General features: G+C 43.0%; 2 protein-coding genes across 5 annotated transcripts in view; one reads left to right on the forward strand and one right to left on the reverse strand.

The window, feature by feature from the left end:
• mink1 (misshapen-like kinase 1) overlaps positions 1–11,215 on the forward strand; it is a 29,870-nt gene extending 18,655 nt beyond the window's left edge. For all 4 annotated transcript variants that reach the window (XM_035627252.2, XM_035627251.2, XM_035627253.2 and 1 more), the window contains 12 exons: positions 299–450; positions 609–726; positions 2,326–2,442; positions 2,698–2,809; positions 3,126–3,275; positions 3,678–3,821; positions 4,638–4,772; positions 4,898–4,998; positions 5,099–5,248; positions 5,338–5,497; positions 5,615–5,754; positions 5,853–11,215. In XM_035627252.2, the coding sequence (XP_035483145.1) occupies positions 299–450; positions 609–726; positions 2,326–2,442; positions 2,698–2,809; positions 3,126–3,275; positions 3,678–3,821; positions 4,638–4,772; positions 4,898–4,998; positions 5,099–5,248; positions 5,338–5,497; positions 5,615–5,754; positions 5,853–5,936 (1,563 nt within the window). In that variant the 3' untranslated portion in view covers positions 5,937–11,215. The remainder of the gene's footprint in view (positions 1–298; positions 451–608; positions 727–2,325; positions 2,443–2,697; positions 2,810–3,125; positions 3,276–3,677; positions 3,822–4,637; positions 4,773–4,897; positions 4,999–5,098; positions 5,249–5,337; positions 5,498–5,614; positions 5,755–5,852) is intronic.
• A 784-nt stretch (positions 11,216–11,999) lies between these two features.
• Positions 12,000–21,605, reverse strand: gnb2 (guanine nucleotide binding protein (G protein), beta polypeptide 2). Its single transcript, XM_035624889.2, has 10 exons — positions 21,099–21,605; positions 19,189–19,268; positions 19,031–19,069; positions 18,676–18,782; positions 17,657–17,720; positions 17,239–17,401; positions 16,034–16,100; positions 15,737–15,938; positions 14,815–15,031; positions 12,000–13,597 (listed from the first exon to the last, which is right to left on the reverse strand). The coding sequence occupies exons 2-10, from the start codon at positions 19,243–19,245 to the stop codon at positions 13,491–13,493; spliced, it is 1,023 nt and encodes a 340-aa protein (XP_035480782.1). The 5' UTR covers positions 19,246–19,268; positions 21,099–21,605; the 3' UTR covers positions 12,000–13,490.
• Positions 21,606–22,547: the final 942 nt, after the last annotated feature.

The following is a 22,547-nucleotide window of genomic DNA, read 5'->3' on the forward strand; positions in this document are numbered from 1 at the left end:
TATTGGCGCATTATTCCTTGGTTGAAAGAAGTATGAGCACATGTCAGTGTTTGCCGATATGTGCTCATATTAAGCCTCAATGACATTTCTTTGCCATAATGGTTTGATAAAGACATCTGAGGAATCATTTCCACTTTATTGTTTTTTATACGTGTTGGCTGATATATCGGTATCGGGATTGGCCCCCCAAAAATTCACATTGGTCTGGCTTTAGTTATTTGCTTTTTTTTTTAATAGCTGAGAACATTTTGTAAATGCATTCATGAAGTAAACGGTGGTGTTCTGCGGACATGTGCAGGACCATGGCCTCTTTGCCAAGGAGCGTGCTGAGGAGCAGCCCAGGCCTCCGGTCAAGGCCAACGATTACTCCTCGTCCTCTGAGAGCAGCGAGAGCAGCGAGGAGAGTGAGAGCGGAGAGGGACCAGAGGAGGAAGAAAGCCCCACGGAGCGGTAACACTGTCACCTCAAAATACTGCCAATTCAGGATGCAAAGAATAGTTTTTATTTGTCAACTTTACTCTTGAATAAAGAATTCAATACTTCCTGTGATATGGCATTGCTCTCTTTTCACTCTTTTTACGTTATCAATCTGTGCCTCTCGATTTAAGTCACAGGGACGCAGACACGGATTCAGTCAACACAATGGTGGTCCATGAAGATGAAGGCGAAGGGGGAGATGGAGAGCAAGCTGGTGGCTATGGGGATCAGACCATGCTGGTGCAGAGGGTGAGTCATCTGTATACGTAATGATACTTAACATCCATCGTGACCTGATGGAAAATTCAAAAAAAAATATTACTAAGTAAGTTACAAGTTGTGTAATTTTCAAAATTTTAATAAATATTTGTGAAGCTTAACAGCTCACGGGATCACAATGATCCAGCCCAGAGTTGACCATTAATGTTTTCCATATCGAGTTACTGATCCTTAGTGTCTGTGTCAATAATGTTCAAATAAATATTATTTTTATTTTATTTTGTTTATTGGCTTAAATCAGACTGTTAGATTGGCATGAATTAGTGGGATTGTTTTTGGAGACATGGCAATATGATTCATTCCAGTCGGCATACATCTTACAGGTGGCTCATGGTGATTGGAATGTGGGAAGTGTCACTTTTGCTGAAGTGCAATACTTATGTGTGGTTATTCGTGTCTACATTTCAATATGCAAACATCAAATATTTGTGCCAAAGTACAGTTACATAAGTGAATGTCAGGAAAAGATGTGAAGTTATTTTTTTTTTTCCTGTTTTGAATGAAAAAACACAAACATTGGACAGAAGAAAATTGTATTGAAATATGCTCCCTTTTTTTTTTTTGAATGCTTCCCATCTTCAGACTGCATTTCATTCTGCTGCATCAATTTAAATAAGTTGCAGTTCATTTTATATCACACACTGGATTGGGCAATTAATGTCAATTATCACAGGACATTTCTTACACTGTCTTAGAAAATATAATATACTGTTCAGTTTGTATATACCCCAAATTTGACATTTATATATTTTTGTTACATATGATTAGTAAACAAATCAGTTAGCATGGCTAGAATCTTTAGCATAGCTGTGCCTTGCTGTGCGTAGCCCATAGACTGTATGAGAAGTAAAGAGCAAACACTATATATCTGGTTTTAACATCACCATGGTGAGCAGTAGGCGGGCGTGTGTGTGGTCTGAAAGATGGTGAATACCAGTGTGTCTACCCAGGTGTCATGTTTACATCCCTGCCCATCGGAGCTGGAGCCGCCTTGCTTTGAAAACGCGGGGAGGTTGAACAGTTTCACAGAGAGTAACATGAAGTGCAAATGCAGACCAGCTACCAAAACAAAGAACAGAGAACCTTGGATCGCAACACGCACACATTCATTCTCTGCTCAGAACGCCAGTGCTCCACTGTATTTTTACATAGAAAAGAGTTGGCTGCAATATTAATGTTTAAATTCTCATATAAAACCTTTAATTGCTTCCATATTTAGTCTTACAATTCTATTGTTTTACATTCTCACTATTACACAAAAATAACTATCTTTTTTCTTAATGTCAGTAAAACAATGCAATTCTTTTGTTTAGTTTTTGCTAAAAAAAATGATAAAAGGCTTAACAGAACCAGAGAAACTCTGTGTGTAAAAGCAGTGACGCAGCGATCCGACCCTCCCAATTGTACTAGACTTTTTAACACAAAGTTACAAATTTCTCCACACCAAATGGATCATAACCTGGTAATTGATGCAGCAGATTGGCCTAGATTCTAAGCTCTTGTTGTTGTTATTAACCACAGGGTGGTGTGTTTGTGTTTCTTTCTTCTTCTTTTTTTTTAACCTAATAGACCCCTGAGAAGCGGAGCCATAATGGATACACTAACTTGCCTGATGTGGTGCAGCCCTCTCACTCCCCCACTGATTCAGCCACTCACTCCTCCCCTGGGAAAGACTCTGTTTATGATGTAAGTTTTACTGATGCTAAGTGTATCAGTCCTAAACGCCTGCCACAGTTTTATGTGTTTTGTGATGTGTTCCGACAAAGGTTCAGTTTGTTTGTGGATTGTCATGAAAAATAAAAATCTTAAAACTGTTATTTAAATGTCACAAAGCCCCAGAAAATATCTTTCTGGAACCATTTTATCTGACAAACTAACATGACTTGATTTTGATTTAAACAACACTGCTGCTCTGATCATATGATCTCTTGGCTCCACCAGTATCAGTCCAGAGGTTTGGTCAAAGCATCTGGCAAGTCCTCCTTCACCACCTTTGTGGATCTAGGCATGTACCATTCTCCAGGAGGAACAGGGGAAAGCATGTCTGTCGCCAGTGAGTCAGAAACTTTCCGGTATCAACATCCGTTTGGAGTTTGGTGTACATTCAACAATGACAATCAGCGATCAACTACAGCTTATTGCAAAACATTGACCTTAACAGTTGACATTGTTTCTTGTGCAGTTTAATACAATGATGGATGAATTCGTGCAGATTTCTTTCAGGATTGAGAGATAATTTTGTATAACATTAGAAAAAACAGCTGCAATCTCCCTTAAGGATGACAAATGGGAAATTGTGCTTGTACCAATTTTTCCTGCAGTGATTCCCTGAAATATTAAGCTATGTCCATTGCGGCCTCCACCTTTAGGCTCCAGGTTTGAGCAGCTGAAGATGGAGGTGAGAAAAGGATCCATGGTGAATGTCAATCCCACCAACACACGCCCCCCTAATGACACACCTGAGATCCGCAAGTACAAGAAGAGGTTCAACTCTGAGATCTTGTGTGCTGCACTCTGGGGTGAGAAAACTCTCAGTACTCGAGTGTAAATGCAAAACGTGGCGATTATGTACTTTACAGCTTTCATTATCAGTGCAATTTTTTAGGGGTAAAGGTTACCTTATTTATTATTAATAGTGTACTGCAAAGTCTCACTTCTCCATCTTGTAATATGTTTATTATTGTTAAGTTATCTTTATCTCTCTCTATATATCTATATATCTTTAAGAAAATAAATGTTATGGTGGTGGTGCTGGAGGCTTTTTTGGGAAATGGTAATGTAAAATAAAAGCATTCAATATGGATATAATTACAGGATACGCAGCACAGGGATAACAGAGAATCATTTTTAGCTGTGGACTGAGGAAAGCCAATATTTATATGAATTTTCTGATAATTAAATTTGTGCATGTGTGTCCCCAGGTGTGAACCTGTTGGTGGGCACAGAGAACGGTCTGAAGCTGCTGGACCGTAGTGGTCAGGGCAAGGTTTACCCCCTCATCAACTCCCGCAGGTTCCAACAGATGGACGTCCTGGAGGGCCTCAACCTGCTCATCACCATATCAGGTTGTTACTGCTGCTCCTTGCCCGTCTGCTCTCACCGCCTCACTACAGTTGGTCGAAGCGCTCTGTACTTTTAGCTTCAATGAGATGCCAAATACTAGATGCCCAATTGTGATAATTTTTTCAGATTGATTTTTTATATTTTATTTTAATTTGCATTTTGACTTTTTTTAAAAGACACAGATAGAGGCAATCAGCATTATCGCTCAGCTAAAAACATACGTTTAGAAAATTGTGTCAGTAAAGTCAAAGCAGTATTTAAAACTCAGAGATGATCCAATACCATTTTTCCCCTTCCAATACTTGGAGTTGAGTATCGGCCGATAACAACTTATACAAGTTGTTATTAAAAAATACCAACTTGTATAATATATTTTAACAGCTGTATGCTACTAACCCTGTATGGAACTTTTTTTTATTATCTAGTTTGACAGTCATAACTGAAAGCTACAGCTTCTAAAAATAAAAGACCTTTACAGTTTTAAACATTACAGTAACAGCAACTTCTAAACTAAATAAATCTAGGAATAAATAACAATTCCCTTTTCAAAAATGTTAACGTGCAGCCACAGTTGTGATGTCCGGGAAAAGAAATCTGCAGTTTTATCTCAGTGGAACTAATATAAAAGGCGTGGCGATGGATCGGTGTATTGATTCATGTACTCGCTGATGCCCGATGCCTGGTATCTGAATCGGAACGTCTCCAATTTAAGTCATATATTTAATTTAAAGTTGTATACTGTATCTTCCAGAAGTGTAAATTTATTTAAAATTTTATTTTGTATTATTTGTAATTGATCTCACGCCGTGTCTATGAAGGCAAGAAAAACAAGGTGCGTGTCTATTACCTGGCCTGGCTGAGGAACAAGATCCTCCACAACGACCCGGAGGTGGAGAAAAAGCAAGGCTGGACCACTGTGGGGGAGATGGAGGGCTGCGTGCACTACAAAGTGGGTGAGTGACAGACGTTTGGCTGCCGTCTATTATGCTTCAGGCAAATTCTCGCGAATTCATTTGGCACAGTGAATTATTGATTACCAGTATCTGATGTCAGATGGCCTTGTGGTTGTCCCATCTAGTGAAATACGAGAGGATAAAGTTCCTGGTGATCGCTTTAAAGAATGCGGTGGAAGTGTACGCTTGGGCGCCCAAACCTTATCACAAATTCATGGCCTTCAAAGTAAGTCTCTCCTTTCTTTTGAACTGGATTAGTTCCAGAAGTGTGTTCAAGCTGATGATCCCTTTCTGCCCCATTTTAACCGGTCCAACCTTTTAACCAGTCTTTCGCAGATCTGCCACACAGGCCGGTCCTGGTTGACCTGACTGTGGAGGAGGGTCAAAGGTTGAAAGTCATCTATGGCTCTTGTGCTGGTTTCCACGCTATCGACGTGGACTCCGGAAACAACTATGACATTTATATCCCGGTGCACGTAAGTTTGGCATTTTGTCAGAGAGAAGTTTTTTTTAAGGGGGGGATGTGAAAAGGAGCTCATCCCCTTTTTGTTTTCATCAAACACAGATTCAGAGCCACGTGACACCGCACGCAATCGTGTTCCTGCCCAGCTCGGACGGCATGGAGATGCTGCTGTGCTACGAGGACGAGGGCGTCTATGTCAACACCTACGGACGCATCATCAAGGACGTGGTCTTGCAGTGGGGCGAGATGCCCACATCCGTTGGTAATGGTCAAATCCAATAACAAACTTGCATGGACGAGAGACATAGAAGAATGAACATATCATCTTCAGGAGCTCTAATCAATTTAGTTGGTACTAACATGACACTTTGCCTTGCAGCTCATATCTGCTCAAATCAGATCATGGGCTGGGGAGAAAAGGCCATAGAGATCCGCTCTGTGGAGACTGGACACCTGGACGGTGTCTTCATGCACAAAAGAGCCCAGAGGCTGAAGTTCCTTTGTGAGAGAAACGACAAGGTGACGAGATGAAAGCACTTTGAGCCCAGGACAGTAAGGTTTCTAATAGCAACAGCGTGACTGACATGCATGTCCTCTGTGTCCGTGCTGTCCCTCAGGTGTTCTTTGCGTCCGTGCGATCTGGAGGCAGCAGCCAGGTGTACTTCATGACCTTGAACAGGAACTGCATCATGAACTGGTGAAGGAGCGGCTGCTCCGGTCGGTGCGTGGAACCGACCGGAGTTTGAAGAAGGAAGTGCATCCGAAAATTTCTCGCAAAAAGCATGCACACAAATGCCAACGCCTCCCACTTGCTCTCACCCAGTCATGCTCTAAAGACACATACAAATGCTCATAGACACACACACACACACACAAACACACAAACACAGAAATATCTAACCTCATTCCAGCCTACACTTTTTCACGCACACTTTCTACCGAGGCCCCCTGAAAACATTCTCTGTGGAATCGTCATGAGAATTCACTGATGAGCTTCAAATTGTTCTGTATATATATATTGGTCTTGATTTCCTTTACTTAGTGGACCCGTGTTCAGTCGTAACTATTTAGTTCCTTATTGTGAAGTATGTTAAAAACTCATTCCTTGATGGTTCCACCATACTTTTTGAGGAAGGTAGGATTTACTAATACTGTACGTCAGAATGAAGCTGTAAATAGATAGCACCTGACACTTGGATCTGAATCATTTGCAGGCCTCTTATTTAGCCTCCATTAGGTGTGTTGCCCCTGGACATGCGCAAATAATAAAATGCTGGAGTGCCTGCTCTGCTGTGGCCTGTGGACCCCCCCTTGTTTTGGGGGTCCTACAATTTCAGGAAGGCTTAAAGGAAGGATTTAGTACAAAATAAATCTAACAAAGGGACATTAAATTAAGGATGAAGTAGCTTGTTCTATCGTAGACAGGAACCTGAAGTCCTGCGCTCACTAACGTTTTGTCTGGCCTGAATGGCAATTTATGTTGCAGCTTGTAATCACGAGTCTTGAATGCCTCAAAAGCAAAATAAATTTCAGTTAAAAAACAAATGAGTTTTTTAAAGAGAAATCAAAAGTCTCATAAATGTGCAGTGCTCAGAATCTGTACTGCAAAAGCTCCAACCTTTTCTTTTCTATGGTTTGGGTGAAATCTCTGTTTGACTCATTTGGCTAGTATCTAAAACCTTTTTGTTTTCGTAGATTTACAAAATACAAAAAATTGATATTTATATGTAGTGATTCTGTATCCGTATTAGCATACTGCTATTCTTAATTTCACTCTAATTATATTGCCATTATATTGCAATATATTCTATTCTTGTCGTCGTTTGGAGGGGAGAGTTTGTGTGTCATCGAGGGAGTGTGGTGACGACTTGAGGGGAGAGATCGGTACTAAAGGAGGACGCTGGAGAAATGTGGACGGAGGGTGTCACTGAGATTATAGTGATGAAGGGAGATCGTTTTCGGGGGTCTTGTCACCCGCCTACCACGCTGATCTACCCTTCTGTATAATATTTCAGTTCTTAGACTATTAACGTTGAGTTTGAGAAGTGTTTGTCCAAGGGATTTGCAGCGGGACGGCTCGTCGAGTGGTACAGTTCTTATCTATCATGGGCCAGTGGAAAGATCTGACGCAGAGCGACTCTGCGGTAACAAGAGGAACACGACACTTGATATCTATACATTCTGCCAAAGTTCACAGCATATTCTGCAACATGGGTATGAACCGAGGCCAAAGGCAATAGAGTTTTGAGACGAGATTTGGGAAGAAACTATTCCTACAGCTCATTAACCATAGTTTTCCTTTCGGTGTATAAATCCAAAGAGTCTGCTGGCTTTCCACTAATATTATAGTGTCTCGCTTTACTAGCTGCTTTGGATTCCTTATAGATCTTTACTCTGTGTGTTTGTTAGTAGTTCATAGAGTCCCCCTCCATTTTCTAGGGGAATTAACTGTCTGCTTTGTTAAGGCGGCTGCACGAGGCAGATACTGTGCTGTCGTACTCCAGGCAGAAAGGTGTGTATGAGGCAGCGTTATCAGGAAGTAGCCTGGTGGTTTCCTGTCGGCGGTGGGCAGGCGCGAGTCAAGCTTTTTTGTTCAGTGATTGACTTGGTTACAACGACACTGCTGCTGCGACAGCACTTTGGTGTGGACAGACGGACATTTTAAAGTCGAGATGATTGTACTCGTGCATCTTATCAGCACGGAGTCTGGTGTTTTCCGGTCAGTTCCTCTTCCCAACGCCGACATGTTAATGTTAGAAGAATGCAACTATAAAGTTTTCATGAAGCTGCCAGTAGGAAAAGCTTTTGGATGTTTACGAAAAAAAGGAATCGTGGCTCGTCGTGACGAATGGGACAGTCTGCGGAAAGCATGGTCGGGGCAAAGAGCATTAAATTAAAGATAATATAAGCCGATGGTTCATTTTATGGAGAGATTATAAAACAAAAAAAGCATGGGAAGCACTTTCACGTCAGTAAACATACATTTACGAATATATCTCAAGCAGATACTGTGGTGTGCATGTAAGCCATTGAAATAGAGTATATAGCACCGTATCAAAGTTTTCTTTTTTCCCCTTTAGCGAATGTGTTTTTATTCTCAAACATGTTATGTGCCATGACTTAACATTTAGAATTTCTCAATTACAATACACCAGGAGCACTGGCACTCGTTCTCTTCGATCAAATCTTTCTTTTTTTCTTGTCTGCCATGTTTACAGTTTAAGCAGTGCCTTGGAGTTGGGAAGGCGAGAAGTTTTAGGATGGGCTGTGAGACCCCACCCCCTCACTTGTCTATTACTCGAAATCACTAGAAGAAGAGGAACAACTATTTTTTGCTCCCTCGTTATGACAAATGTCCTGTGCCAGTTAAGTGCAATTAACGTCAAGTCTGAAAAAGATCCCGTAGACGGACTTTGACATGCTCTTTTGGCGCCACGTGTCCAACCTTAAAATGGTTTGACAGACAAAAATCAGATGAGCGCGTTGCAATAACTAATAAATGAATACGTGTCCAATCAATCCAGTGTAACATGTAGAGGATTTACTCGCAGTGGGAGCCAGCGTAGAGAAAAGCCATACGTTTGAAACTTGTTTGTAGAAGACACTTTAGCACTTATGTGCACAGATCAAGTCAAACTGTGTCTGTGACGTCTGCTCAGAAAAGATGAGGTCAGCACCTATTATATACTCCAGTGATGTTGATTGTGAAATCTTGTAGTGGGGGAAAGTAGCCTGAATCTAATGTCTATTTTATAAGATATGTAAATTAGTCTATATTGAGAAATCAAAGTAAATGTACATCTATAAGAGAGATTTGTATTTATATGTAAAAAGTGTGTTCTGCTCTATTAATCAAAGCACAATGTATTTAAGGTAGAGAGATCACAGCTGTCATGGAGAACAACAGAGATGGAGTTTACTTTCATTTTTTTCTTCCCTCGGTCACCCGGCTGTCGTCGAGCTCGGTACCGGTGGTCAGTCGTTGGTCGTGGTGAAGCCGGTGTGAGGCAGCTGTGTGTCTGTGGACGCTGTCGGTTACTACAACACGTCTGTGGAGGTATCCACACAGGCTCTGGTCACCGGACGGGTCGTGGTGGTGACTCACAGCCTCGGTGTGCGTGGTCGACAGGCGGTTGAATATGCTCAGGTGAAGACAGGGATCATCACACGCGTGGTGATGCGACGGCCTTTGACGTGAGGTTATTGGCTCTTGGCTTTAGGATTTTACCCAAAAAGAACGAGGAAAATGCATAAATCAATCAATTATTCACTCTTACAAAAACTCTTTTTGTTTGTTTCTTGATGACATTTATTTCCTCGTGAGATGATGTGGGAGTGGTGCCACTTTTGAATGTTGCAAAAACATATTCTTTTCATTAGGCTTGTCTTAAATCATGATTCCAATGAAATGCACAGGCGTTACTCTTTCTTTTTTTAACCCTTGACTCATTTCGATCACTTTAATTGATCACCGATCTGATAAAGGTCTCTGTTTTCAGATGAGCAGTCGTCAGTCCCGTCCATCTGTTCACAGAAGAACTTCCCATTAACTGTCCACAAAATTGGTCAACTTCTCCTTTAACACACATACTTGTATTGCACAGTATAATACTAAAATTAATATATAAAATAAATATAATATATCCTCGTAATACTTAACTGTTTTTCTACCTCGGCCGTAGTGCACAGGCTCAGCGTAGCACATCAGACTACTTCATTTACTTTAAAATGAGATAAATCAAATGTCTAAAGTACACACATTTAGACTAGACTAGAATATCCACTACATGTAAATGAAGGTATTCATTTAAATACCACAGCATCGTTCGCTTCAATCATCTTCTTTGCTTTATTTGTGCTTTTTGGAAAGCAGTTCAAGTGGATTATTGGATAAAGACTGGCACGTTTTAAGACGACCTCGTTTTTGCCAGTAAATAAAAAATATATAAATTGAGCTGCTACATGGTAACTTTTGCCTTGTGTTAAGTGTCTACATCAAATTTTTCGGGTGGGTTAGGGTTGGGTAAATATTAAAGCTTGTTGCAGAAATTCCTTGGGTGAGCTGCGGTTCACGAACCAGAAGACTAGATCTGATTGTTGTTTTTTTTTATCAAGAAGCACCTGAAGGTGTTTAAGTGCTTCTTTTTTTTGTATTGTGCCAAGAGCCATTAAAAGACGGTGTGAACCTCACAGGACTCTAGTTTTCGGGGACTCGTGTGTTTCATGTGACTGCTCCGAAAAAGCCGAGACGCACAAACGTTTGTCATCCGGAAGAAAAGAAGCACCGCCGAGCTGGAGGTGGAGCGCTGAAGGTGTAGATGACATTTCTTTTTTCTTAAAAAAAATAAATTAAAAAAATAAGCAATAGGAGCACTTGAACAAATCCAAACCAAGGTGGCCCGTGTCAGTGCAGCTTGCAGGATGTGATTCTTCAGCGGCAGACCGATTGCGCCCGGTTTGTGTCGCTCGTTACAGAAGTCGTTCTGAACTTTACTTTTGTTCGTAATCATGAGAAAGGACTGCTTCTCTCTGACAGTTTAACACGACCCCCCTCCCCCCGTTGGGATGCTTGTTCTCGGTTTTGCTGTAGTGGAATCCCAGAAACTGCCTTTATGAACTTATGAACTAGATAATATTCTGTTGAGACACTCCTCTCTCATAGCTTACATTTCTAATGGATAACGTGTGAATGGATCAGCAGCTGTAGCTGGGAGTGAGGCAGGTCACACTCGCGGAGCTCTGAAAGGACAGACGTACACTATCTATTCTTCTTTTTCAATAAGGTTTTTTCTTTTTTTTAAGACGGTAAACATCTTTGCAATGTTTTAGTGTGTGTGCGCGCGTCTGTGTTACTTGTGAGAGGTTAACTCCAGATTGTATTTCATAGACTGATAAGCTTCAAACCTTCAAAGGATCGTGTTGAAAGAATTCATGTCTTAATACAGAATTGTTTGAAAAATAATAAAAAAAATTGATCTGTCTCGTCTGCGATTCATTTGTTTTCTGAAACTCTGTATTTGAGGTACATTTATTTGAATTATTATTAATGGGGGAATAACTTACATTATAAAAAATCTCTGGATCAAGCTTTCATCCTCATTTTTCAGAACCATAGACGCTGGATGAGCTGCAGCGCCCCCTGGTGGGTTAAGAACAATACCTCAGTCCTGCGAAAAACAACCAACGACATCAAAACAACTTCCTGGATTAAATGTTTCCGTTTAATTCCTATCTGCGCAAAAGGAAAATGCAAATAGGTGAACTTTCTCTTCACTGAACTATTAATAGGTTGACACGAGTAATGGTTTTATTATATTAAATAATACTGCAGTGACCTTTCTCATCTTTCTCTTTGTACATCTATTCACACTTTTTGAATTTGATATTTATAAGAGCATTAAAGGATAACCTTTTTTATTTCATGTCTCTTGTGGCACTATTTGCCAGGGCATACTGTTACTTATTTAATAGCCTTAAAAAGAAAATAGTGAGTTAGTTCTTGAAAAAATAAATGTAGCTCTGAAAAACAAAATGTCCCTTGAAAAGATTCTTACAAGCATTCCTCTTCTCTGTGATGGTTGTGATGATACATTTTTGTTTGAAAAACGAATTTAAAAACTGATTTGTGGTATATATGTAATTAAGCCAATTAGAAATGGCACTTATTGTATTTTTTTTTTTTAAGGCGTAGGTCACTGTGTTGCTAGTTGTGACCAGATTTGTCCAATAACAGAACAGAAAAAGAAAAAGAAACCACAACAACAGGCAGGAGAAGCTATCATTTATTAATATTATGTACAATTATACCATAATAATGTCCAGATAAACACATTGACCAAGTCAAAGTATGGCTCCTGCTTTATTAAGATGTGTCTTATACTGCTTTTATTTATTTTTTCTTCACCCAGCTTCTGAATTGCAGATTTTCTTGAGTTAATTTAACTGCATCAATATTCTCTATTAATAATCCTTTAAGTGTATCTGAGGCACACGGGGAGAACATGAATAGAAGAAGTGTTAGAAAATAAAATAAAACTTGAGAACAGATGTACAGTATGTGGGGGGGTACATGTCTAGAAAAAACAGTGAATACATGATGTTTGGAGCCAGATGAGAATAAGAGTTAGTGTTTTTTTTCTTGGACTCTGTTGATGTCGGCCCATCCTGTCAGTCAGTCGTTCGTTTATTTATGTATCAATTCTTTCAGCGTGAACAGACTCGCGTGATTCTCTTCCGCGACCGCCTTTTTTTTTTTTTTCCTTCACATTACCGACAAAAATAGCACGGAAAAATTTTGCCTGAAGTTCATTTTTGACTTCATTGTAAACAAAGACGGAATTGTCCAATTACTTCTTCTCCTGTATAACTCAAGGAGCAGTGTCTCTCAGGAAACGTACGTGTGTGTGTGTGTGTGCGTGTTTGTGTGTCAGTCATAAATGTTAAAAGGCTTCAGATATTTGTGGCATTTGTTGTTGTTTTTTGAGCAGCTAAAGATGCAACTATATTTGGTCACATTTTGACATTTTACAGATTTGATAAACTCTGATCAGCCACAACATTAAAACAAGTTACCTGTTTTAATGGGGGGGGGGGTTGTGTGTGTGTGTGTGTGTGTGTGTGTGTGTGTGTGTGTGTGTGTGTGTGCGCGTGTGTGTGTGCATGTGGTTCTGTAGCCTTGTTGCTGCTTATTTCAAGGGGCAGTAAGCCATTTTGGAGAAATATTGTTTGTTGTTGATGTTTTGACTGCACTGGTTGGGGCTGGAACCCGGAGCCTCGGGGACGGGAGGCCGACGCGCTAACCACGAGGCCCAAACCCCTGAGTCGTGGCGTACGTCGCTAGCACTTGTCCTAAGGTGTCGGGGAGTGATGTTTTCAAACTGCACACACAGTACAGAGCCAGGGCTGAGCCCCCAAAAAACAGATTTCTTTTTTTTCCGGCGCACACAGAACCGACAGCTAGCGTCTTGTGAGGGAATATTCGCGGAATTTTACAAAAAGTGTATTGGATTAAAATCGCTTACTGCCCCCTTTAAATCAGCTCTAGGTTGTGTGGGTATGTGTTAAGGTATTGTGTATAAAGTGTGTGTGTGTGTGTGTGTGTGTGTAAACTCATACCTAAGTCATATATATTATGTACAGTACAACGTTGCAGTTTGTATGTTGAATCTTACATACAGCGTGAATACAGGGTGCAAACTGTGTCCCAGCGGTCTCCGTCCGTCGGACAGTGTGTTCGCCGCTCATGTGCACCGCTCTCAGTTCCAGATCTTTAGGAAGCTGTCCCAGGACCCGGTGCACACCGCCATGCCGTCATCATTCACACCCAGACAGCTCACACGATTGTCATGGCCGGCCAGGACTCCTGCAGGAGGGGAGGGGACACACAAAAGAAGACTTGTTGCCGGGATATGTTTTGCTCTGCAGGCTGCTTCTTGAAACTTCGTGAAAAACCACACAGAACACAGCGATCTAGTGTTTTTCTGTGCTCCAAACAGGGCTGGTTTGACCAGAGGTACCATTTTAGTTTTGTACAAAATCAGGCTGAACACAGACAAATCTGACTGAAAGAGGAAAGTGTGAAGAGTGGCATGCACCTTTGTTCAGGTGTACTTAATCATAAGTACACTTTGATCTGTCAAACGCTACAATGTAGGGATGCAACTAATGACTGTTCTTCTTCCTCCTCTTCTTCAAATCTGCCAGTTTTCTCAACTAGTCATTTCATTAATCATTAATTTCTATAATGCCAGAAAATAGTGGAAAAGAAATCACAGTCAGAGTGCTCCAAACACCCAAGAAGACATTGTGAAAAGTCTTTTGTCCAACCAGCTGAACCCAAGACAGTTTAGTTTACAGTGATTTAAAAAAATAAAAAAAGTTAAAAGTCCTGAGAAACCTAAGCTGGCAGTCAAAGTTTGATAAATTCAAAGTCACGATTATTTTATTCAGGATTTTCCAGGTAAACTCTCCAATTACAAATCACAATTTACGTGCGTATCATCGGATGAGTTTTACAGCTGCAGAAGCACAGTATTTTGTCTGTTTAGCTCCATCAAGATATTTTTATTTTTTTACGTCAGTCCCTTTGGTTTGCATGTGATCCACTTGCAGGAAAACACAGCTCATTAGTGCCTTTGTAAGAGTGCAGAATAGTTTCTAATCATCTCCACCTCCCGCTGCTGAACCAAGTATCGAATGTAAATTCATTTGAAAACAAAAGTACACAGTATAGCTGCACTTTGATGCGTACGGCTGCACAACTCTCCTTTTTTAAGGAGGTAAATCCTTACATCCTGCTAGAGTCACGTATGAAATCTTCTTTAACTCGACTGAAACAACAGTCAGCTTTGCAGTTTTTTGTAGTGATGCATAATACTTTTCCTTGGTGGCGACGACTGTTCACAATTAATTGAGTTTAGTTTCACCCTAAGCTTCCTCCAACTCTTGCATTGCAGTTTTAAATGATGCTAAAGATGTAAAAAGGGCACTGCAGGAAAAACAAAGGGTTTGGCGACATTTTCCTGTTAAAAGGCCTCTGATGTTCCACTCCAGTTTAAGTTGAACCTTTATCCAACCCACCTGCTCTGTCTCCCTTCATGGCGTCCCAGATGTTGCAGTTGAAGTCATCGTAGCCGGCCAGCAGCAGGCGGCCGGAGCGTGAGAAAGCCACGGAGGTGATGCCACAGATGATGTTGTCGTGACAGTAGAGGCTGAGCTCCTGGTCCGCGCGCAGGTCAAACAGCCTGCAGGTGGCGTCGTCGGAGCCCGTGGCGAAGGCGCTACCATTGGGGAAGAACTGAGGAGATGCGCCAGAGAAAAAATCATTTTTCAAAAACAGCTTTATCGAGACGATGCAAAGTTCAGTAAAAGTAAGTGATTCAGTTTAGGAGAGGAGTTCCTTATATTCTTTACGCCCTGATTTGTCTCTGTGTCTGTTAATAGACCGCACATTGTGTATTAAGTTTTACATTCAGATTTATTGTGTCTTTGATACCGTGTTCTGATACAGTTTTTTAAATTTCTTTTCCGTCAAGATGTGTTGACCCAAAGTATGGTTCACTTTCTACTTTGGGGCTAAATTGTAGATTTACAGGCTGGTTGACAATGGCAACATTAAAAGACCATTAATAAAAGTTATATTAGCTGTATTCAGTACATATATTAACACATTAAGATTTTTGCAGATATATAAAGAAAGCTGATCTCGTTTATTTTCCTCTATGTTTGGTCTCCGTGTGAAAAACTGTAGATTAGAGCACCTAATGCTCTTGCTGTACATCTTTCAGAATTACTAACAAACACAGCAGTTGCTTAAGACACCAATGGTCAAAATCAAAAGAGTAATAAGGCCCCAGCTTCCAAAGACAATACACAGTTCTTTTCACATGCTGAGTAGTACTGTACTTCCCATGAAAGTGAACTTTGTATTAAAATTGACGGGGTGCGCCTTTAAACTGACCCAGATTTTTAAAAAAAGAACAAGTGCCCTGAGCACACTCACACAGATGGCATTGATGTCCGACTCGTGGCCTGTGAAGGTCTGCCGGCACATGCTGTCCCTGATGTCCCACAGTTTGACCGAGGCGTCGCAGGCTCCCGACACAAAGGTGCGGAGGTCGGGCGACAAGGACAGACTCATGACGTCGCCGCTGTGGCCCGAGAAGACCGTGGTCTGCTGACACGTCTCAATGTCCCACAGTGCACTGGGGCAGAGAGAGCAGAGTTGCATATCAGCTCGGGGGGAGGTGGGAGCATGTTCGCACCCGCACGTCTGTGTTTTCGGATTTCTGTCACTCACCATGTGGTGTCTCCTGAACTCGTGATGATTTGATTGTCATCGATGAAACGGCAACAGGACAGGTAACCTGAGAGAAGAGAGGGTACAGATACAGATGTTGTGGAACTAACTGTAAAAGGGGACGAAGACACTCAGACGTCTCGTGGAGTGACATCATCAGCATCTACCGTAATTAGTAAGTGATAAGTAAACAGTCATAATGAACATAAGATATGAATATTACTGATTATTTACACTAAATGTGCAAAAAACATTGGGGCGAGACATGACAGAGCTCGTCCAACCTGTACCTGTGACCTGCAACAATTTAATGATACCGAGTTCTCATAGACTTCTATAGAAACCGACTCCTTCTTTTTTTGCAACTAGTGGAGTCGCCCTCTGCTGGCCACTTGAGAGAATACAGGCCCTTTCAGCACTTGTGCATTGGCTACACTTTCCGGACCCGGTGACTACGTCAATGTTTGTACACGGTCTATAGTTCGGCCCCAAATAAGGCTGCACAGAAGACCTCCAGAAAGTCGGCCAGGTGCATGCTCCCCGAGAGGCGACACACAGCAAAGCTCACAAAGCTTATCGCTGTGAAGGGGACTGATGAAAAAAAATACATATCTATTAACTCAGAGCTTCCCTCAAAGGGATTTTAACAGCTGAACAGTAAGAGGACACCGTTTACAGGGATTTCAGCAAACTCAAGCTGTTAAAGTGGGGCGGTTTGGGGGGGCTATCCTCCCCACTCCCAGTGGAAATTATACTCTAGCATTAGAGATGTCTTCATGTAAAGATGCATCTCTCACACATCATTATTCTTTTCCCTTGGTTGATTATAACTGTAAAGTGTTTGTGCCCATTTCCATTTGTTTAATTTTATGATTTTTTTTAACTCATGGTTTCTTCTTCATAAAAAAAGAAATGTACACATCTGTGGACTGAAACACAACACTACTGGATAACAGAAAAGTGGTGAATCTAATAACATCCAGCAGTGATGTCTCCGTAATGCCTCAGCTCATTAGGACTTGTGTTGCCCTGCGATTAATTAACCATGCAAATGAAATCGTCACTGTTTAGGGGCTTGGGACCGGAGCTTTCCCACGAGGCAGGGGATTGTGTGTGCGTGTTCGTCTGAGATGTCTCGTCGTCGCAAGACTCGCGGAAGAGTCGAGTGCAACACGGAGGCGGCTCAGAGCGGTCTCTCGTCTCACCTGTGTGGCCAGGTAGCTCCCTGCTGATGCGGACGTTGCCCTCGCGCGTCTTCAAGCAGTAGATGGAGCAGATGTTGTCGAGGCCGCCGCAGGCCACGTAGTTCCCAGAGGGTGCGTACGCGCAGGTCATCACCCAGGAAGAGCGCAGCGGGATGGCGTGTATCTAGGACGGTAAAGGTATTTGGCAGAGTTTAAACTTTTGCGGGAGGAAGGAAACACAATGACATTCATAAAAATAAAAAAGGGCCAGTACGCTACTGCCACTGTAAAAGTTACATTAAGGCATCGCCATGTTTCAAGAGAAGCCGTTATGAGTCAACCACACAACACTTTCACTTCCAGTTTGGATAGAAAATGTCCAATGTGACTATTTATCCAGCTGATGACCTGATGAGAAGAATTGTGCAGCGGCCTTCACCTTGTTCGTGGTGTAGCTGTCCCAGACAATCAGTTTTCCATCTTGAGAGGCGCTAACCAGAAGCCTGCAGAGACAAAACATCCAAACATCTCACACCGTTTTCTGCATATTTTCTATTGTCAGTTTCTGCACAACTGGTGCTGCTGCATGTACAGTTACTGTCAGTGAATACTGTCGATCGTCACACAAACGTCTTCCACTGTGGCCGATTTACCAGGTTGTTACCAGGATTTACCAAAAAAATTAAAAATCTCATTTCAGAATGCAGACACGTGTGGAATACAAGACGCACTTTGTTTTGCAGCTATAATATTAACCATGTTCATCTTCGCTTAGTTTGTCAACTTGCTTACATTTGCTCACCAACAAATGAAAAGACGAAACGCTTTTACAATTTATCCTAAAGGGAATATGCCTGCACCAAATTTCATGCCACTCCACCAACTTAAAAAAAAAAGTACAGATATGATGGCAATACACAAAGATTTTAAGTCATTATGATTCATCCTCTGGACACTTTGAATATGCTGCTGGCATTGGTTATACACTACATGTTGACGGCTCAGGAGCCTGCCCCAGTTTACAGTCTTCAGTTTATTACTCATTACATGTTGGTTTGTTTGTTTTTGATCAGGTGTTGACATAGATGTTGAACCGAGTCAAATGTGGATTCATTGTCTGCGTTGCTGTACATATTTTCATAGGACGTAGCAGGAAATAATTCAATATTTGATAAGTCCTATTCTCCTTTTGAAAGAGTGGATGATGTAACATTGATTTTACGACTCCGACATTTGCTTACATGTCTTCATGTAGTCCCGTAAAATACTCCATGCTGACATGTAAACGCAACCGCTCATCTGAACTTGTTACGTAGGAAACAATTCAGTTCAAAATGTCCATTTTCTACCAAGCCACTTCGGGTAAAAACTGTCGTTTGAAATTGGAACGGTATAGTGAAGTGAAAGGTAATCAGACGTCAACAGCGTGAGATGTTTGTCGTAGTGTTGTGGACTCACTTGGAGTCTGAGCCCCAGTGCATGGCGTAGATCTTGGCGAGGTGGCCACGGAGGGTGCGTCTCGTCCGCATCTGAATCCGCCCCACGGGATCCAGACCAGCGGTTATCTGCGTCAGTGAGGAGAAGTTACTCAAAGAATTAGGTGTCATCAAATTCACCCTTTTTTTCATTAATAACAACATGTGTGATTGAAGGTTTTATTGAAGCTTCAGTAGAAAGAAACAACTCCTCATGTATTCGAAACCCGTCAAGTTTCTCACATGGGTTTATCGTCATATTCCCATATCGACCAAACTTTTTTAGACATTTCTTACAGGTTGGAATCTTAACACCTGGGACATTCGGCTGCACTCACCTGCGTCAGGGTTGAATCCCCACATGCTTTCCTGGCATCCTGTTGGACAAGAAGTCACAGGATGAGGAGAAAAAAGACATAACACAACGGGTAAATATTATTATTATTTTTTCATCCTGCTAAAGACAAAACTGTAACTCCCAAAACATTTGCCTCACTCTTATCTGGGTCCTAAGCTGCTCGGCCTCCTGGCGAAGCTGCTCCAGCTCACTCATTTTGGATTTGTCCGAGCCGTCACCTGTTGGTTTCAAATATCAGACTATGATTTGCATAAAGTATCGTCACAAAATGAAACAAAGAAAGACTGCTGATATATACTTTTTCCCATTTGGGACTGGCATAGTTTCCTGCTTTTATGATCCTGTATTTCAGGGGCCCACTTTCATCGAAAATGAATCAATTAGGTCAAATAATTGGCTTAAAATGCTGTTTGTTCCTGATGTGTGGAAATAAATAATAAAATATGGACACACATTTTAATCTCTACGGTTTACGGAATCCGCACAGTGAGAAAAAACCTTGTAATCTGTTTATGGCTGCGCACCACGCCTGGTTTAACTGAGGAGAATAATCTGTAATGACTAAGCTGCTATCGAGCAGCTAGCATCGCTCCCAGGCAGCAGATACGGAGTGAACACTCCCTTCGGAGCAGAGGGGACCTGTTACACTGCGCTCGCACAGCTTGAGGAACAAGTCCAAAGCTGGACACGGCCCCCTCGATGACCCCGCCGAGTCATCTGAGGCAGCGTGGTTCCCAAAAACTATGATGCATCCTTCAGCAATGGGCCAAGTGTACAAACACACACACACACACACACACACACACACAATATGCACCACATCATGCTTTTCAATAGGACGCAGCATTTCCTGATCCTGACAGGAGCACAGTTACACATTCAAACAGCCTCCCAGATGGGGAGCCTGTATTTGCATTAGTGTGGCAATTCAAATTTCCGATAACACTCCAACCGCAAACATGCACGCACACGCACACGCGCACACACACACACACACACACACACAGAAAGAAAGAGCAATTAGCTACAGTAGGTCACTGTTCCCTGGGGGGGGGGGGACCTGCGACCAGATGGATCACAGGCACTAATGGAAGCCAAAAGGGTGCATGATGGGTCTCAGTCTCCTGGCACAGCTGCTCATTTAGCCAATGAGGAGAAGAGAAGATGGGGGGGGGGGGGGGCAGTGATGCATCAGAGATCAGGCCTGCATGGGTCCAGCCAGATGCTCGGGGTGCATGTTTCTGTTGCCTGTGAGCGGATTTGAGCAAAGGAGTGTTGAGGGAGGGGGGAAAAACAAGCACCACACGATTCGTACAGACTCCACCTGCACTGGTGCATGCACGGGCCTAGCAGCAGACAAGAGGCTCGACCACCTACATGATGCTGCTGCTGAGGAGGAGGAGGAGGAGGAGGATTAAAGTAAAGCGGAATAAAGCATGTTCTCACCGCGTTCACACTAAAGGGCGTTCACTGGCCTCGGCGAGGGGCACGTTTTATAACACAAGGAGAAGAGGAAAAAAAGCCAAAGATGCGCCCAAAAGTGTGACTGGCCCCACCCCTCGTAATAGCACATCTGATGTGTAGCTACACCGACACGGTCGGGTCCGCAGCCGGAGGAGAGTGAACGCGGCCGCAGAGCTTCTTTTTTTCCCCGGTTGTGCGGATCCGACCCCAGAGATCACACTTCACAATGTCCGTCCCCCCCCCCCCCATCATCCCTCTCTCTGCAGACACATCGCAGATCCCCGGAGCCCCTCGGATGCGGAGGACAGCAGGCCCCGGTGCATGCGAGCTATCGATCACCCAGGCACAGTGATGGAGGCCGCGGCCACATCTCGTTTTCACATGCCGAGCTCCTAAAATGCGGATGTAGCCGAAATGATTCGAGTCGAAACGATGCCACGGAGAGAGAACCCCCACCTCCTCCTCCTCCTCCTCCTCCTCCTCCTCCACCACCTCCTCCTCCTCCTCCACCTCCTCCCAGCCATTTTGCAGCCGACAGGCCGAACTACCGCTCCTGTCACTGCCTTTGATAACGGGGTGGCTACCTGTTAATTCTCCCGATGGGTTCCCGCTGCCGCTTCTCCGCCGTGAAAAATGGAGAGAGAGAGAGAGAGAGAGAGAGAGAGAGAGGGGGGGGGGAGAGGGAGAGAGAGAAGCAGAAAGCCAGCAGCAGCCTGTGCAGGACCGGACTATGCGTCGTTTCCACTCATGCGGGGAAGATCCGCTCGAGGCTCCGAGTGTCCGGTCGCTCAGCAGAGGAGGAAGAGGAGCGCGACACACTCTTCCATTGCTCCGCGGCGGCGCGAGGCTCCAGGAGAAGAGAAGAAGAAAGAAGACGGGGGGAAAAAACGATGAAATCAGCTGCTGCCTTTTTTTTCCTTTTTTTTTTTCTCTTCTTCTGTTGTGTTGCCACTTCCTCTCAGAGAAGAGGAAAAAGACGCGTCGGCCGCTGTCGGTTGTTTCTTCTTCTTCTTCTTCTTCTTCTTCTTCTTCTTCTTCTTCGTCTTTCTTTTCACGCCCGACTCGTGCACACAACCATCTCTGTCCGGTCCGTCAACACACAGCAGGACTGTCCATTAGTACACTGATCGCTCCGGTTTGGGGTTTTCCTTTTTTCTTCTTCTCTCCGACTCCGCTGCTCGTGACGTGATCCTCGCTTCCTTCCTCCCTCTGGTTCCCTCCTCCCTCCCGACTCCTCATCCGGACACACGGATTACTGAGTCGGACAATATTACGAGATTATCGTTATTTTTTAAATACATCAAAAATAATGATAATCTATGATATGATAATATATATATATATATATAATAATAATAATAATAATAATAATAAGCCGGTTGCGAGAAATCCGCCCACCAGCAGATGGACTGTGTGTGGATGCTCTCTGCGGCCCTGTCCTCCCTCATCCACACGGTTCCTGTTCTTCTTCTTCTTCTTCTTCTTCTCTGATTGTCATCATCGTTCAGACACACGCTGTCAGATCACGCGGTGAGCGTTTGCAGACGGATCCTCCCCAAATCCGGACATGAAGCATGTTTCCACCACACCCATCTCCTAAGCACTCTGACCCCCCACGACCCCCCCAAGACTTTCAAAGTCCCTGAAAATGAAATGTTTTCGATGTAGCGATCATGTCAAGCTGTGCAGGGTGCAGCACAACCACACGGTGTTTGTGTGTCTCTCCCAGATTTGCAGAATGAACAGCAGGTCAACGTGCACACACCCAGTGGTTGTGCAGGTCAGACTCAGCCCGCAGCTCCCTGAACCAGACACCGAGCGTTGAACCGGCTCCATATCCGGTGATATGTTGGACTTGGGCCTGGGGTGTTCATTAGCCTGTAACCAAGGAGGCAGATCTCATTATTAGTTATGGGCAACCACAAATATTGAATTTTTTTCAGTAATATTTTCTGGCGGGGACCTAGATAATATATCCAGGGGCGTAGCACTGGGGGGGGCAGACTACCCAGGGCCCAAGGGTGGGTGGGGCC

Source organism: Scophthalmus maximus, chromosome 2 (assembly GCF_022379125.1).
Source record: "Scophthalmus maximus strain ysfricsl-2021 chromosome 2, ASM2237912v1, whole genome shotgun sequence".
NCBI lineage: Eukaryota > Metazoa > Chordata > Actinopteri > Pleuronectiformes > Scophthalmidae > Scophthalmus > Scophthalmus maximus.